We start from the raw sequence: 18,897 nt of genomic DNA, 5'->3' as shown, positions 1-18,897 counted from the left end.
GTTCTTTCCTTATTCACTGTGCTGTCTTTTATTTCTTTACAATTTTCATACCCATAGGGCATTACTGTGTTCTGGTTCATTTTAAAAGAGCGGTCCTTTTTCTTGTTCTCTCTGACTTTGCCGTCTCTCTAGACTTGGGATTCTGTGCTGAAAGCCACGCTTGGAGGCCAGAGATGGTCAAGATGAGCAAGCAATCCTGGGGCATCGTGAGCAATGCCCACTAAGACTGCAGAGCTATTCGAGTGAAATTTGTACCATGTACTCAAGGGTGTGTGTGTGTGTGTGTGTGTGTGTATGTGTGTGTGTATGTATACACTTCTCAAACTACACATAAGTCCTTCTGTCCTTTCAGATCTGTGCCATTCACAAGGTTGAATTGTATTTCTAACCTTCAAACACAATATTTTAGGAATCCATATAAACAAAGTTAAAATAGTCAAGATGATTCAGCTTTTAAACCAGCAAGTACATGATCCATGTAAGCTCAGCACACTGATGCCCAAGGCATCTGTTTTTGTAGCTCATGTTGGGGGAAAGGCTGATTGTTTTCATCTGTGCTTGAGTGTCTGTGCTTTGAGTTTTGGGTGGAGATGTTTAAAAAAGCAAAAAAGCAAACAAAAAAACAACCAAAGAAAAACTTTAAGGAATTAATGATGACTCTTCAGTGTGTTTTGTATTCCACTTGAATAGGTTTTTGTTTAATGATGTTTATGTTTGGGGATTTTTATGTCTCTTAGTAATCCAAAGTGACATTAAACAGAACAAACACTGTGTTGATAGTCTTGGGGGGAAAAGGAATTAACTTTATTTATTTTTTTTTACTGGGCAATTATGTGAATTGCAGAAATAGGCCACTCCACATAAACTATGTCAAAACATTGACCTTCAAAGGAGGGAAGAGTGGACTTCAGAGAATGAGCACAAAGAGACTGAGATACTTATCAGAGAGTTTTGCCCATCGGTTAGCCCTGAATTTGTGGAACAAGTGAATCCTAGAATAGTAATTACAAGCTGTCCTATTACTACTGTTACTAGCTAACATTTACTAAGTAGTTATTTTGTGCCAGGCACTTGGCTGAAGACTTATGTAAATTATCATGTTTAATAATCCAAACCAGGTTGGAAAGGAAAAATGGGAGAATATAATGTATTCTTAAAATGTTGTAATAGTTTTCAGTTCAGTTGTGTTTTGTTTAATTGATTAGTGTTTCTAGTCTTTGGAGAGATGATGTGCATCATCTGGGCGGCAGGGAGTGGAGATGAAAGGCTGCGGTTAGGAGAAGCTCTGAAGTCGCAGTGCCAGGGTCTGACTCCTGGCTCCACCACGAATTAGCTGCATGACCAGGGGGCAGCCACCTTGAGTCCCACTTCCCTCACTGGTAATTAGGGTAAATACTATTATGTGCTTAACTCAGAGTTGTTAAGGGACTGGAATGAGGCAAGTTCCCCACACAGTGCATGTTATTGTTGTTCTTAGTGTTAATCTCTGTGTGGCTTGTTAAAATGGAAATTCATTTTCAGTTGTGGGTAGGTCACTCTTAGCTGTGGGGCCCTGGTGGAACTTCAGGGAGACCCAAGCTTAGGCTTCTGTAGAGTAAAGCCCTGACCAGCTTGTGGGGCTCCTTATCCCCTTGAGGGAAAGAAGGAATGAGAAACACTCTAGCCATTTATGCTTTTAGTTTCTTCTCTCTCCTTTCGTCCAGGAGAGTGCCAGTCATTAAACAGGGAGCTGCCACATCAGGCCAGGAAGCTAAACTCTAAGGAGAGGCTTGACTGATTTCTGATCATTTGTAATTATACTGCAGGCTCCTAGTCTCTCTCCACTTAAAAATGCCACACCTGAGAGCCTGAATCATCATCACCATTAAATGTAAAATGCAATGTTTAATTTCCAGCAATGGGAATGAAAAACAATTGTACTTCAAGTTCTAGTGATCTCTGGCATGTGTTTTTTATTTTTTATTTTTTTTGCCTTTGAGGGCCATACCCTCAGCATATGGGAAGTTCCCAGGCTAGGGGTCAAATCAAAGCTGCTGGCCTACACTACAGCCACAGCAATGCTGGATCTGAGCTGTGTTTGTGACCTACATCACAGCTCAAGGCAATGCCAGATCTTTAACCTACTGAGCGAGGCTGGGGATTGAGCCTGTGTCCTCAATCATTACCACTGAGCCACAATGGGAACTTGGGAATTCCTGGGTTTTTTTTGGTTTTTTTTTTTGCTTTAAAAAAATTTTTTTTTTAAAACTTACTATATTTTCCAAAGAACTTTTGGAGATATTTGGGAAACTGCTTTGTTGAATTAAAAAATAAGTCCAAATTAGCCTCAGCATCATCATGATGCATGGTGCTGCTAGAGGGAATCTTCTTTCTACAGAGGTAGAAGTTCACTGATGCATCCCAAGGTGATTGGGATCAGAATGTAAGTCTCTGAGTGTCTCATAAGGGCATGTATTGCCTGAAACATGGGCGTTTACTCTGTTTCACACCAGTAGAGAAATGAAACTGGAATTTTTAGATCTTAAAATATCTTGCTTTCTAAATATCTGAGTATGTAGATAGGATGGGCACCAATGCTAAAGTTTGCCAATTGGGTGAGTCTGTGTAGCTGAGAGAGGCAGGGGTGTAGGGGTAGTGGGTGTAGTGGTGCAGCATGATTTTTTCTCTGAGCTGCTTCATGGTTTTTTGGGGTTTTTTTGGGCTATGCTCATAGCATGTGCAAGTTCCAGGACCAGGGCCTGAACTGAACCTGCAGCAGTGACAATGCTGGCTCTTTAACTGTTAGGCCACCAGGGACCACCTGCTTTCTGTTTCTCACTCATTGGGATGCCTCTTTTGCCATTTGAGGGCCCCAGATTATGTTTTAAGTAGTTAAGCTTTGAGCTGTCATATTGGGTTTAGGGATGTAAAGTTTGTGGATACTCTAACAGGTGGTCCTCTTCATTAGGGAACAGTACTTTAGGGAAGTGAGATCAGAACATGACTTTGCCAGTGGTTAAAAGAATAGAATTTTACTTCACAAGAGCTTTTTTTTTTTTTTTTTCTTTTTCTTTTTAGGGACACACCTGCAGCATATGGAAGTCCCTAGGCTAGGGGTTCAATTGGAACTGCAGCTGCCAGGCTACACCACAGCAACACCGGATCTGAGATGTATCTGTGACCCTTGCTGCAGCTTGTGGCAATGCTGGATCCTTAACCCACTGAACAAGGCCAGGGATGGAACCCGCATCCTCATGGATACTAGTCAGGTTCTTAGCCCACTGAGCCACAATGGGAATTCCTTCACAAGAGCTCTTGATAGAACAGACAATAAAAATACCATTTTGACATGGTCAGACATTTTGCTAAGAAATTTGTGTATACTCGTTCATGTAATTTGCTCAGACACCCTGTAGGATAAAGCCCAGAATTATTCATACTTTTGGGTATAAAACTGAGATTCAGAGAGAAAAAAACAGGTCCCACAATTGGAGATTAATGGGCCCTGAGTCAGACCCAGATTCTTTGACTCGTGCCCATTCTAACAAGCTACAAGACTAAAGTATGCAGGAGCTGATGTGATTTGGATAGACTTTTTTCCCCTTATAGAACTTCCTTTCCCCCAATTCATTAGGTACTGTGTGTATTCCCAGTTTAGTGTACAGTGTACTCAGATATAAGCCCAAAGCTTTCATCATTGCTAGGAATTGCAGGCAGAAAGTCAGGTCTGAGCTTAAATGTGTAAAGGATTTGAAGCTGTTAATCTCTCTCTTGGTGATACATGGGCTGTTTGCTTGTTGCTCAGTTTATTTACTACTTGGTGCTATTTATTTACTACATAGTTAAGCATAGTTATTCTGTGTATTTACTACATGTTTACTGTATAGTTAAGGTCCCGTTAGGCTGTTCTTTCTTATATCTGTAATGAGAAAAGCATAAAGAGCCCAGCCTCTTCCTATGACTTTTTCTTTAAAAAGCAAAGCACATTTGGCACACTTCCCTTTGAGCCTGTGTTTCAGCCTTATTTTCCCTTTCCCTATTCAAAACCAGTGTACAAAGAGATTCTAAGCCAAGGGTTCTTAAAAAGTCCCTGGATAGAATTCAGAGAGTCTGTGAACTTTGATGAAAAACAATTAAAATTACCTTTATTTTACTAATTCATAGCTGAAATTCATCTTCTCCTTCCATTATAATGGAGGCAACAAACCACAGTATTTTTAGCAGTACCTGTGACTGTTGGCAATTATAGATATTAACATGGCATCTTACAGTGTTGGAAGATATCTCAAAATACTGGTTATATTTATTACTTGTGGGGTGTTAGAGTGTTAGTAGACTCATGCTAGATCCTGTCACTTAATGTTCTAATAAAGAAGCTCATGTATTGCAATACAACAGTTTTAAAAATATTTTGATCACTGTTTTTCAGTATTGTTTTCCCTTGCAATTGTATATATTCAAATTATGCATTTTAAATCATTCTAAGAAGATCCCTTAGCTTCATGACAGAGAGGGTCATGACACAAAAAAGTTGAAAACCCCTATTTAAACAGGTTATTTTCCTAAGGAAGTCCGTGTCTTAAGGAAATGGTCTATAAACTGTAAGGGTTATATTTTCTGGTGAAAAGTTTGACATGTGGTAAAACATACAGACAGTAGTAAAAAAACATTCTTTTTTAAAAATAGTGGTTAGAAAACTTTTTTTTTAAATAGAAACATGTAATAACATTTTACATTTTCTATGATTTTCAAATATCCCACAAGGCTGGTCTCTTCCTAAACAAGAAAACTAGGGCTGATTAGAGGATGATCTCAGAAATCTTTGGCTTATGAGCATATGGTGCATTCACCTGTCTGATTGGCTTGTCTCTGAAATGCTGCCGTTGAAAATCAATCGCTCCACCACTTGCCTTTTATAGCAGAGAGTCACTTGGGTATTGATCCCTGTTTTGGTAAATGTTAGCTTTAAATTACACTTAGTTATCCTTTTATGCTTTGGAGCTGCTTTCTTAAGAAGTAAAATTTATTGAAGAATCACATATGCTTAGGAAAGTGCACACAGCATAAGCATATATCTCAAAGAATTTCCACAGAAGAACATGTGTGTGTAACCAGCACCAAGATCAGGAATGCCTGGTGTTTGTATTCTTCCATTTATCAATACTATATATATAACATTTGATGTGTGTCTTTGATGGAGCAAGACTGTATCTGCCAAACCACATAACACCTTGCACCTTGCTGAGCGCTGGTGGACTCTGTCTAAGCAGACCATGGACCAGGGGGAGGGATACAAGCTTTGACCTTTGTGGTCTGTGCAACTTCTGAAAAATTGTTTAATCTCTTCAAACATCAAGTACTCATTGGTAAAATGAGGCTGTGAGGATGCTAATGCTTTTCTTTCATGATTGCTGAGAATTAGAGAAAATAAAATTAGGTCATCTAGCATATATGAATGGTGAATGATGGATGCCATTATCAGTAACTGCGAACACATTACAAAAACATTCATGTTTAGCCTAGAAGTTTATAGCATAATAGAGGGGGTTTAGAGAGATAGTGCCTTAATTGAAGTTTTCAAACTTGCCTGGACAATTTTGTTTTTAATTTTTTTTCTTTTTTAAGGCCTCACCACCGGCATACCAAAGTTCCCAGACTAGAGGTTGAATTGGAGATGCAGCTGCCAGCCTATGCCACAGCCATAGCAATGCCAGATCCAAGCCGTATCTGAGATCTACACCACAGCTCACGGCAATGCCGGATCCTTAACCCACTGAGTGAGGCCAAGGATCAAATCCGCATCCTCATGGATACTAGTTGGGTTTGTTAACCACTGAACCACAATGGGAACAATGACAATTTTTATAGTACAGTTAATTCATGTGATGTTTAATTTAATAAATAGGTTGGGCATAGGTTTAAAGGAAAATTAAAATTTGGTTATTATTTTCTTGAAATTCTGAGAAAATGAAATTCCTCATTTGCTAAATGAATTTTCTTTTCCTTTGGAGGTGTTGGAGAAAATTTGACAGATCCATCTGTTATAAAACCTGAAGACAAACAGTAAGTTAATTTATGATGTTATCATTTAGAAAATTGCATTTTAACACATTGTAGAGGGGTTTTTAAAAATAATTTTAAACATTTATATATTTGCCTAGGTCCCAGAATGGTTTTGAGGCAGCTTTTATCTCTATCTCTATCTATGCCTACATCCACATCCAAAAACAATATGATAAAATACAATTAGATATTAAAGAACACATAGATTAGGAAATGGGACCAAGGAGCTCCCATCATGGCTCAGTGGTTAATGAACTCGACTAGTATCCATGAGGACACAGGTTTGAACCCTGGGCTTTCTCAGTGGGTTAAAGATCTGGTGTTGCCATGAGCTATAGTGTAGGTCATAGACATGGTCAAATCTGTCATTGCTGTGGCTGTGGTGTAGGCTGGTGGCTACAGCTCTGATTTGACCCATAGCCTGGGACCTCCATATGCTGTGGGTACAGCCCTAAAAAGACAAAAAAAAAAAAAAAAAAAAAAGTAAATGGGAACAAAAAGAAACTAAGGAAATAAGATTAAGTCTGGAGTTGTTAGTACACAAAAATAGAAATTATGTATAAAGACAATGCAGTAGCCATAACTTTGTTGTAAATTTAACTGAGTTTTCTAGTGGTCCAATCACAAGAGAAATATGGTTAAGTTCAGTCTCCATAGGCTTTGACCTGAAAACAATTAATGTCACAGGAGACACACCGTTTCCTTTGTTTCCCTCACAATGGAGTCTTATCATGGGCAGCAGCTTCCATCACATGCCTATAAAATGAAAGCTTAGGTCATAAAATGTGCTATTCAGTAGGAGCAAGTCTATGAGAGGCCAAAACAATGGGGCTTAAATACAGAACATCGGAATGTTAATTCAGGACTGAAGTTTAAGTTATATAGAGGGATGAGTCATCTGCTTGTCCTGTGAATTCCCATGGGCACTTTATCCCATGAGCAGGCTTTTGGAAGGACTTGGCAGTAGAGGATTTGAGGTGGTATTCTTTTGTTAAAGGTGGACTAGAAAGATGTGATGGTGGTGATGAAGGACAGGTCAATATGGCAGATGACTGGTTCTCAAACTTGGATTTATACCAGATCACCTGAAGATCTTGTGAAAATTCAGGTTCTGACTCAGGAGGGCTAGGGAGGGTCTTAAGAGTCTGTAGTTCTAACAACCTCCCAGGTGATGCTGATATTATTGATCCGTGGCTCATGCTTTGTGTAGCTAAGGTTTAACACACTGAGAGCATCCAAAAATGTGAGCCTTATTGAACTGATTATATGTAATTCATCTACCACCCTCCCCCACCCCAGACCTTACCCCCAGTTTCTGATTCAGTGGGTTTGGGGTCGGGCAAAATAATGTAACAAATTCCAAGATGATTGTAATCTGCTGGCCTGAAGCTCACCCTTTGAGAACTTCTAGTGTACGTTCTAATTTCTTAGTTGTCCCAAATAACTCTACTTTGTCCCTGGGTTGCAAAGACATAATGGTATGAATAGGCAATTCCTATGTAATAAAATCTGAAAATTTTGCTTGCCTCCCATAAGATTAATAATGTAAACACTCCATTCTTTAATGCTTTATTCTTTTGCTGAACAATGTAATCTCAGTACCATCTCTAGGTTTATTTGCAAAGAGGCCTAAAAGTGCACTAGCTATTTTTTTGAACTAGCTAGAGGAGATAAAGGTGATCCATATTGCTTCTCTGCATCCAATTCCCATGAGATTTAATGATGGAGTTCATGTTGTAACCCTTGGTCAAATAAGGGTACAGATAAGGGTTATGTTATTTTTCACTCTAGCCAAGCCAAAGTGTCTTTAGCTAAAAATACATATTATTTGGTAGGAATCTTCTACTACAAGTATTTCCTTTATAATTTTTGCAGTGAAAAATTTTGCATAGGTAATGAATCATGTTTATGTATACTCTGTAATTTATTAAATTTTGACCTCAGTATATATATTTAATATGACCTGAATATTTCCAACTTTTAGAATTCTAAGAAGATTATATTATTCTACTTGACAGCTGAATATTTAATTGCATTCTATAGGCCAGTGGGTCTCAATTCCTATTAGGGTCACCTAGGGAACTTAAAAAAAAAAAAAACGCTGCTCAGGATTAGCATCAAATCAGAATCTCAAAAGATAGGGCCCTGAGGTTTGTATTATTTAAGTTCCTCAGGTGACTCTAATGGGTAATTAAGGTTGGGAGTCTGTCTTATGGCAAACTTTATTTTTTTATGATTTGAGAATAGGAACTCTAGAAATTGATATGTTGACATCACTATATCCTGCCTGGTTTTGAGGGGTCACCTAATTTTGGGTACAGTTGTTCTTCATGGGGAAGATAATAAGAAGTACTGTTTTCTTACAATTTGAACTTCTTTTTTTTAAGCTTTTATTTATATATGTATTTTTTTCTACTGTACAGCATGGTGACCCAGTTACATGTATACATTCTTTTTTCTCATATTACATGTTCCATCAAAGTGACTAGACAGAGTTCCCCCTGCTTCTCCATTGGCAACCAGAAGTCTTTTCTCCAAGTCCATGATTTTCTTTTCTGTGGAAAGTTCCTTTGTGCCGTATATTAGATTCCAGATATAAGTGATATCATATCGTATTTGTCTTTCTTTTTCTGACTATTTCCCTCAGTATGAGAGTCTCTAGTTCCATCCATGTTGCTGCGAATGGCATTATTTTGTTCTTTTTTATGGCTGAGTAGTATTCCATTGTGTATATATACTACATCTTCCTAATCCAATCATCTGTCAGTGGACATTTGGGTTGATTCCATGTCTTGGCTATTGTGAATAGTGCTGCAACGAACATGTGGGTGCATGTGTCTTTTTTAAGGAGAGTTATATCCGGATATAGGCCCAAGAGTAGGATTGCTGGGTCATATGGTAGTTCTATGTATAGATTTCTAAGGTACCTCCATATTGTTCTCCATAGTGGTTGTACCAATTTACATTCCCACCAACAGTGCAGGAGGGTTCCCTTTTCTCCACAGTCCTTACAGCATTTGTTATTTGTGGACTTATTAATGATGGCCATTCTGACTGGTGTGAGGTGGTATCTCATGGTAGTTTTGATTTGCATTTCTCTAATAATCAGGGATGTTGAGCATTTTTTCATGTGCTTGTTGGCCACCTGTATATCTTCCTTGGAGAAATGTCTATTCAGGTCTTTTTCCCATTTTTCAATTGGGTTGTTGGCTCTTTTGCTGTTGAGTTGTATAAGTTGCTTGTGTATTTTAGAGATTAAGCTCTTGTCAGTTGCATCATTTGAAACTATTTTCTCCCATTCTGTAAGTTGTCTTTTTGTTTTCTTTTTGGTTTCCTTTGCTGTGCAAAAGCTTTTCAGTTTGATTAGGTCCCATTGGTTTATTTTTGCTTTTTTCTCTGTTGCCTTGGGAGACTGACCTGAGAAAGCATTTGTAAGGTTGATGCCAGAGAATGTGTTGCCTGAGAACGTGTTGCCTATGTTCTCTTCCAGGAGTTTGATGGTGTCTTCTCTTATATTTAAGTTTCTAAGCCATTTTGAGTTTAATTTTGTACATGGTATGAGGGTGTATTCTAGTTTCATTGATTTGCATGCTGCTGTCTAGGTTTCCCAGCAATACTTTTTGAAAAGACTGTCTTTTTCCCATTTTATGTTCTTGCCTCCTTTGTCCAAGATTAATTGACCATAGGTGTCTGGGCTCATTTCTGGGTTCTCTATTCTGTTCCATTGCTCTGTATGTCTGTGATTTGAACTTCTTAATTTGAACTAATTGAATTAGTTCAGTGAGGCTCACATTTTCAAATGCCCTTGTGTGTTAAAACCTTTGCTACACAGGTCATGGGTCATGGACCAACAACCTCACCATCACCTGGGAGGTTGTTAGACATGCAAACTCTCAAGACTCCCTAGATCTCCTGAATCAGAATCTGAATTTTCACAAGATCCTCAAATGACTGGGTATAAATTAAAGTTTGAGAAGCAGGTGTGTTCGTATGTTTATTTTTCCCTCAACAACAACTTTGGAAGGAAGCATCTTTCAATCTCAGTTCATAAGTGAGAAAATTGAAGGTCAGTGAAGGTGGTCACTGCCTATGAGGAGAAGGGGTCAGTGTAAGAGAATGATCCTCCACAAAAAGGAAGATTTTTTGTGGTGCAAATTCTGATAATTCTCTAAGACCTGTTGTATCCCAACTTTCCCCAACCTTTTGCCCATGAAGACAAAGTCATTTGCTCTTTTCCCCCAAATCCTCTCTGACCACTTGTTTCCTCAGGTCACTGACCTTCAGTGGATGCTGTCTTAGTGTTATTGGTAGTTTGGGATTGCATATATTTTTTTTAACTTAGTTCCTTGATGGTTTTGAGCATTTGACAAGTATGAAGTGATAATAGTGATGAGATGTTCTTTAGTAAATCTCTGTATACATGGTGCTAATTAGCATTTCCTTGAATGTGGAACCAAGCTACCACCTGCTTTCCTGTGCTGTGAAAAGTCTGGAAAACAGTTGTATTTTTTTTTTTTTCTAAACATGGTTATTGAGACTGCAAGGCTGTCAGCATGCTGTGTGAATGTCTCTACAACCCTCTTTCACTCTCCCCTTTACGGGGAGTGGTCAACCCTCTGATATATACATACTGCAGTAATCTTGATTCTTTTGTCTTAACTTTAACAAAACTCCTAGAAGGGCATGATTTAGCTTCCAGCTTTTATCTGAGAATCAGTGTTACATTTCTAAGTTGGGAACTTTCATGTTTTTCTGGGAGGAAAGAAATGGCAGTGTGGAATGCAAAAGAGTAAAATATTCCAACGAGGTCACGCTGGAGAGACTATAAAATGAATTTTTCAATTTTAATTAAAATGACACTTTATTTTTTCACTTTATCAGCATCATGGAGTTATGGTACTAAATATTGAGAGATTCTACTTTTTGCCACGTTTGGTTTCACTTTATATAAGTGGTTCCTTACCAGATGGGGTGGAAGAGAGGAATAGTTAACAAGAGGCAGCTTATGCAGCCTGATAAATACCACCAGAATCGTATTTTGTAAGGGCGATTGAGTGACCAGGAAAGTTAATCCTGGGTGTCTGTTCACGTTGTCTTCCCAAGAGATTTCCTCCAACCTACTCGCCTGAGAGCAGAGAAGCAATCTGAGATCAAACTGACATCAGCCCTCATTCTGAGCTTGGCACATCTTCAGAGCAGCTACTGTTATTCTGCCAAAAGGAAGTGGAAATTGAGATAAATGTTTCAATACTCGGATGGAAAAAAGTCCATTTTTACACCACGTCCCTTTTGAAAAACCACATTCCTTAGAAGCAAAGTTTATTGTTTCCTTTTGTGATAGTTTGCTTTTCTTTTTTCTTAAGACGTGGTATTTAAGAACGGTAATTGAGTTCAGATTTTAAAATGTGCTCTTTTCCACTCTGCATGTCATTAAAGTAAAATATTAGCTTTTATAAAGTTCCTTTGGAAGTGTTTCTGGCGTGCTCTGTTCCGTGGTGTGTGGTGTGTCAGCTGAAGAATGATGGTCATGTGTGATCTGATAATGGATCAACATTGATCCTAGAATCTGCTAAGGATCTGTTACAATTATAACTTGTTCAAAATGTGCCTAATGTATGCTGATTCTTTGTAATTTTTTCATCTGTGTTTAGTGAATGTAGTTTACTTCCACAAAATCATTGTTCCCTGGTTGTCTTGTCTTTTCATGAAGAACCCAGCTATAGCAATTTGCAAGGTAGAAGCAGCTACTGATAGAGCCAAAAGTGCTGGCGTAGAGTTTTGTCAGGCATTTGTGTATGAGGATGTCGGTTATTCTCAGAAAAGTATTTGGGTTTGAAACAGCGCGCATCAATATTTTTAGAAGGGGTGGCCCAATGGCTGGTTTATTTTACTTTCAACCTTACCTTTCGGGTATTCCAGTGGAACAGTTGGTGATGAATGTCATTCTCTCACCCCATATGCATTAAAAAGGGTCTCACTGTATTTTGTTTTAATGTGGTACATAGAAAATTCACTCTTCTATCAGATTATCGTGGAAAGAAGTTTCACAGTAGGTCTTGGAGTAGGGTACAAAGATTGAAGTGCATTTGAATTTTAAATTTGCAAGCCTGACATTGTTGCTTCCCCAAAGTGCTCTGTTCTTTGTTGGCTCCTTCAAGTTTACTGGGTTACTATGGGATACTGTTCGGTATCTCAGAGAATCCTAGTTGAGCTCCTTTTTCTTAGCTGCAATCTAATTGATATTCTGATATTTCCTCTAGATCAAGAGGAATGGTGTTTGGACCAGCCAATTTAGGGGAAGATGCAATTAGAAACTTCATTGCAAAACATCGTTGCAACTCCTGCTGCCGGAAGCTCAAACTCCCGGGTATGCCCCCAAACAATTCTATTTTTCTCTAAGTAAATCTCTCATTGAACAACATTCATTGTAACCTGGGATAGAGAAGAAAATCTCAATCACATTTTTATCTCATTCGCAGTCGAGGCCTGACTTTCTGACTGCAAATTTTTCAAGTTTCTAAAGGGATTAAAAGGACAGGGATTTACTTCAGGTTCTGCCAAAATGTGATAAAACAACATTGGGCCCAGTACTTGTCACAGTCTCTCGAAAGGAAAAGTTTCCCCTACTTAATTGGGGTAAAATTGGACTGAGGCAGGTCTCTGTTCCCCTCCTCTCTCCCTTTTGGATCCTATGTGGTGCCCAAAGTATTTCTCTTCTATTCTTATTTACTCATTGGCCACACGGGAGGGTGGGCTGTGAAGGGAAACAACAACTATCAATTAAGGTAGTGCTTTTCACTATCAAACAAAAAAACAAAACAAAACAAAAAACAAACCCAAAATACTCCCACTTTAAACATACACTGCAAGGTATATTTTTAAAATCTGATTTGATAATATGGCATACTTTGTTTGAAACCAGTATAGTCCACACAGAAAACTATTCCTAACATAATAGAAAGCGGCTGCAGGTCTGTTGTCCCCCAGATTGGCAGCCCCAGTTCTGATGCCTCTTTTCTTTTTATCTTGGAAGGAGTGCTTTTGTCTCAGCTTGCCACAGTTTTTCTTAGGTTCTTCCACACTTGCCCTTAGAATGGAATTTCACATCTTTTAAGCTCAATAGCCCTTCCAGCCTGATCATAAATCAGAAATGATCATACCCTGATTTGGAACTTTTTTTTTTTTTTGTAATTTTTTGAATCTTTTTAGGGCTGTACCCTTGGCATATGGAATTTCCCAGGCTAGGGCTTGAATCAGAGCTGCAAAACTGCTGGCCTACACCATGGCCACAGCAACACCAGATCCGAGCCTCATCTGCAACCTATGGCACAGTTCGCAGGAACACCGGGTTCTTTAACGCACTGAGCGAAGCCAGGGACTGAACCCATGTTCCTCATGGAAACTAGTAGGGTTCGTTACCACTGAGCCACAGTGGGAACTCCTGGAGATTGCTAAAAGATCAAAATCTATTATAGGCTGGGATGGAGTAGGTATAAATTGATAACAAAGAAAGGTAATTTCTAATCTTGTTGGAGTTAGAGTTGGAGTTGCTCTTGTGGGATGACAAATGTAGTAAAAGACTGGGATGTGGAGAAGCTTCCAGTTCTGGGGGGAATGGCTTGTCAGCTGGGGTGGTGGTGGTGAGTGTTCAGGGTGGGAACATCAGACTGGAGCAGAACAGAAAGGCGGGCCGTCCCTGTCATCTTGTAGCTGCCCAGGGCTCCTTCTCACACACCACACACAGAACTTAGCTGCCCCCTGTCCTCTCCTCTTGTCACAAGGAGACCAGAAAAAAGCTGGGGCTGGGCTGAGCAGCAAGGGCCCTATGGGAGGCAGGGTCCCATGATTGCAGCTGAAATCCAGCCCATGAACTGGGTGTCCTCAGGTGCTGACCCTTCCCAGGTCTGATGCATTGTTCCCTGGGCAGGACAGCCTCCCTTCTGAATGACATGGGAACTAGATCTGATGAGCCGGGAGAAAGGGAGACTTGCAGTATAGTTCCCTACTTTCATCCTTGAGACCAGTTGTCTCTTCTCCATGACCAAGGTTGAGGTTTTTTCAAAATTTCTTTTTGACCTACCATGACAGATATTGAGTGCTTAATTCAATAATTCCTCCATTTCTAAATCTAATTGCATCCATGAGGAAAAGTTCGATTCCTGGCCTTGCTCAGTGGGTTACGGATCTGGCGTTGCTGTGAGCTGTGGTGTAGGTTGCAGACTCGGCTCAGATCCTGTGTTGCTGTGGTTCTGGTGTAGATCGGAGGCTATAGCTCCGATTCAACCCCTAGCCTGGGAACCTCCATATGCCACTGGTGCGGCCCTAAAAGACAAAAAGACAAAAAAAAAAAAAGTGTCCTCATTTTCTTGAACATTTAGTAATTTGAATATAAAAAGTTTAGTTTGGAAAAATAGATTAGGAGTAATTTTGTTTGATTATGTTTTAGTTTTTTTTTTTTTTTGAAGAGAGGTAGTTTAGGTCAAGAACATAGGAAATATAGGTTGAACTCACATCCCAGGAATGGTGATTTGTTTTTTTTTTTTTTAACTGCTTTTGTGATCTTGGGCCTCAGTTTGCTCATCTGTACATAGGGAATAATAACACCTATCTCATGAAGTTGGTGTGAGAATTGAAATAATGTATGAATGTGTTCAATAATTATTGGCTATTATTAAACTATAATACTGAGTTCCTCTTGTGGCTCAGCAGGTTAAGAACTTGACTAGTATCCATAAGGACGCAGGTTCGATCCCTGTCCTTGCTCTGTGGGTTAAGGATCTAGCACTGCTGTGAACTGTGGTGTAAGTCACAGGTGCAACTCAGGTCCTGTGTTGCCATGGCTGTGGTATAGGCCGGCTCCTATTTGACCCCTAGTTTGGGAACTTCCATATGCTGCAGGTGAGGTCCTAAAATGACAAAAACAAACAAAAAAACAATGGACTGTATTGATTTTTTTGTCCAGATAATCCCCATTTAGCAATACAAATAATACAAGGAATGTATGTTTAAGGTTAACAGATTTAATCAACATAGCACAAAATGGTACCCATCTAAAGCCCACTCTCTTCCACACATTTCTCCCCAAAGGTTACCCTTATTAATGATTTCTTTGGATAACTTCCCTATAAAATTAAAGAATGAAGCTTTGGGAAGCACAGGATCTCATAATTGAAGTTTTCATAGGTGCAGCCATACCTGAGGTACAACTCTCTTGTGGAAACCGACCGCTGACATCTCGGGTCCACCGTTTTGGCTGAACTCCCTGGCTCTGACATCACTTAACAGTGAAAATGCCCTGTTTCCAGCTTGGCTTCACTAACACTGGCTGGATCATGTCTGATAGGGCATCACGTATTAAATCAAGCAACCAAATCTTACCTCCCCTGCCCCAGTGAACACAGCCTAAAACAACACTGGGAAGTTGGAGTCACATATGGGTGTGAGGGTCAGGCATAGTTTGGACATGGTTGAGGGTTTGAGTTTCACATATCAGTGGCTGAAGGAAGCAGAGTCCTCTCTGAGCACTTGTCCCAAAGTCCCAAAGTCCACTCTGTCTGTATGTATGAACACTATGTTCTGAAAGATTCCCTATAATCATCTTTATTGTCTTCCTTGCAGATTTAAAAAGAAATGACTATTGCCCTGGAAGGATAAATTCTGCCTTTGGACTGGAAATCAACATAGAACCAGCTGAGGAGACTGAGGAGACTCCAGGAGGGGAAGAGGGTAGTAATCCTCCAGAAGACCTCACACGGTTGTAAAAAAAAAAAAAAAAAAAAAGGAAAAAGAAAAGGGAGAAGTAAGATGATGACTGCCCTTGCCCTCCCTTCCATGAACTCTGTTGTAACACAGATGTAACGTTGATTATGTCAGAGTCTCTGCCAGTATGGCCTCACCTGGAGGCCTCCTGGGATGTGCCTGCTGAGCCTCATGTCTCTCTTGCCTAGGGTCAATGTTCTCCTAGACATTGACCTGTGTGCAGGGTGCTTTGCATGTGTTCATCAGCCTCAAGGTGCACAGGAAGATGCTTGGAAGAATCAGCCAGGAGTGCTCTTCCTTCATACCTCACTGTGTTAGCTGGTCATTTAGAGAACCCTTGCAGCAGAGACACCAAAGAGCCAGGCAGATACATTTAATTTATTTTTCTCACTGCGTGTGCAGACTTTAACCTCCACTGCTAATCATCACCTCACCCACAGATTGTGTATATATATAAACGCAAACAAAGTTTCCTGACTTCCTCCTCTCTCTTTCCAGCCACATAGGGCTTTGAATAGAGACGGAAAGGAGAACAGTGGTGTGAGGGTGTATTTGCACTGACTGGAGCACGCTCCAGCACAAACTAACCAGTAAAAAGTTAGCATCCTGGTGAAATTTAGATGGTTGGAGGTATTGTCAGTGAATTATATGATACCTGGGCCTGAAAGAGAGGAAAAGGGAAATTTAACAAAACAAATGCCCTTTCATCCTTTTTCTTTTCTTTTCTTTTCTTTTTTTTAAAGGGAACACGGATATACGAAAGGAGAAATTATTTGGAAACGTTTTCCCTTTCTTTAAGCTCAGGGATGCTATTGGTTAGAGATTGATGAAGTTAACTTCTAAAACATTACTCCCTTTTTCAAAGCTGTGTATCTAATATTATAAGTTAAATTACTTTATATCAGGGCCTATTTGGAAAGATGGGGTTTCTGAATGAGAACATGCTTCAAAGGCATGCTTCACTGCATTACAGAGTTCTGGTGGCTGAAAGAGTACTGGAGTGTATGTTTTAAGTACAGCCTTGAGAACCTGTGATCAGTTTCCAAGGCTTGAAGAAAGGTGCCTGGAAGCCACACTGTACAGCACGTATGTAGAGGGGAGGTCAGTCATCCTTGTTTGGCACTTATCAGAGTCACTCTCCCTCAGAAGGTGCACAGGCTTTTCACACAAGGAGGACTGGAGGGCTGGGAAATCTCCCCCCTCCCTGCTGCATCCCCTTCCCTCATTGTAAAGTGTCCTAATCTACCAGCAGCAAACCTCCTTGGTTTGAAAATTTCAGGTTATCCATAGCCTTACATTAGCTGGCTTGATTTTTACGTCAACACTCCTGCATTCTTAGCTGGTATTTGGAGGAAATACTGCCCAGGGTTAGGGGGATGGAAAAACAAGGTCTTGATTTGCTAAGGATAATGTCTGGTTCTTGTGAGCTGTACAAGGGCTAATTTATAGCCCTTTGACTTTGGTCTTGGGGGTGGTAGGAGGTGGGACATTTGGGTGATTTCTTGGTTGGCAATGAGGATAAACTGTTAATGCTTTTTTCAGAGCTTAACTGCTTTGTCCTATTGGACAAATTGCTAAGAGATCTATTGGTACTTACTTGACAGCCATGTTCAACTATGGAAGGAGAGAATTTGCCTGAACAAGGCCAAACTAAAGGCATCAATTCATTGGTCAAATATTTGATACCTGGAATGGAACTTGAAAAAATACATTTTGATTTTAATTTTCTGTGTCATGATTCTCTTTCTTTCTTTTAAGAAAAATTACCAGAATAACATTTTAAAAGATAAACTGCCGGGCAAACGTTACTGTGGGATAGCTTCTATGAAGATACCAGTGTCATCATCTTGACTTTGATTCATGACCACAAATGAGTGCATTAATTCACTTGGTTAATTCTGTTCAGCAGATACTTATTAAGTGCCTTCTCTGTAGTGTGTAAGTGATGAAGGTGCAGTGAATGTAACATTTCTTTGCCCTCAGAAAGTGTTGTCTCATGTTTTCTTTTTTGTTATTGTTCCAAGTTTAGATCTCTGGTTAGTGCTTTAAAAAAAATGACTTCTGGGCAAATATTGCATCCAGAGATGTGTTCCATACTCTATGCTAGCAGGCAGTAGGTTCAGACTGGGATAACAGAATTAGGGCAAATAAAAAGACACAGCTGGGGCTGGTTTTAGGAACCACTGAGGAGGAATGGGCTGCATAGGTCTTGTGTGAGTACTAAGTCCATCTCACAGATGGGATCTGAATCCAGGGACTAGAGAAGCAACCAGGTTCCTGGAGTCCTCCCTGGAGGCATCCTGTGCACAGGCATTCCTTTGCATGAGGCTGTATATCCTGGAAGACTTCTGCCCCATGACATCTTAAAGCTTTTAACACCTCTGGGGAATGAGGTCAGATATAGGTTTTTGTGTTTTTGTTTTTTTTTGTCTGTGCCCATGGCATTCAGAAGTTCCCAGGCCAGGGACTGAGCCCAAGTCACAGCAATGACTCAAGCCACAGGAGTGACAGTGCTGGATCCTTAACCACTAGGCCACCAGGGAACTCCCAGATTCAGTGTTGGGTGTTTCTCATCCTATTATTTTCTGTGGCTTTGCAAAACAAGTACTGGGTGACTAAAACTTTCCTAACAACCATTTAACCAAAAACTGAAAAAGAGTTCCAGTCGTGGCTCAGTGGTAGTGAACCTAACTAGTATCCATGAGGAAGTGGTTTCGATCCTTGGCTTCTCTCAGTGGGTTAAGTCTCTGGTGTTGCAGTGGCTGCGGTGTAGGCCAGCACCTGCAGCTCCGATTTGACCCTTAGCCTGGGAACTTACATATGCCGCAGGTGTGGCCCTAAAAAAAAGCAAAATAAACAAAAAAACTGAAAAAGAATTGTTGCTGTTTGTTACTGTTTTAGGTGAGACAGACCCCTCAGGTTGTAGAAGTCGTAACACAGGAGCTCCTGTCCTGCCTTGTCTTTCTCCATCAGTTACCAGGATCCAGCACAAAACATGGCACATAATAAGCTTTCAACATTATTTGTTGAAAGAAATAATAAAACCTTCACACGACAATGGATTTCATTCACCAGTTAATAAATCAGATTTGCATT

General features: G+C 39.9%; 1 protein-coding gene across 8 annotated transcripts in view; it reads left to right on the top strand.

The window, feature by feature from the left end:
• TRPM6 (transient receptor potential cation channel subfamily M member 6) overlaps window positions 1-17,524 on the top strand; it is a 228,413-nt gene extending 210,889 nt beyond the window's left edge. For all 8 annotated transcript variants that reach the window (XR_002336394.1, XR_002336392.1, XR_002336397.1 and 5 more), the window contains 3 exons: window positions 5,991-6,042; window positions 12,303-12,409; window positions 15,661-17,524. Coding sequence is in view for 1 of the 8 variants with exons in the window: in XM_021064975.1 (XP_020920634.1) it covers window positions 5,991-6,042; window positions 12,303-12,409; window positions 15,661-15,803 (302 nt within the window). In the remaining 7 variants the exon portion in view is untranslated. The remainder of the gene's footprint in view (window positions 1-5,990; window positions 6,043-12,302; window positions 12,410-15,660) is intronic.

This window comes from Sus scrofa, chromosome 1, assembly GCF_000003025.6.
Source record: "Sus scrofa isolate TJ Tabasco breed Duroc chromosome 1, Sscrofa11.1, whole genome shotgun sequence".
NCBI classification, from domain to species: Eukaryota; Metazoa; Chordata; class Mammalia; order Artiodactyla; family Suidae; genus Sus; species Sus scrofa.
This window is presented reverse-complemented; position numbering and strand designations above follow the sequence as displayed.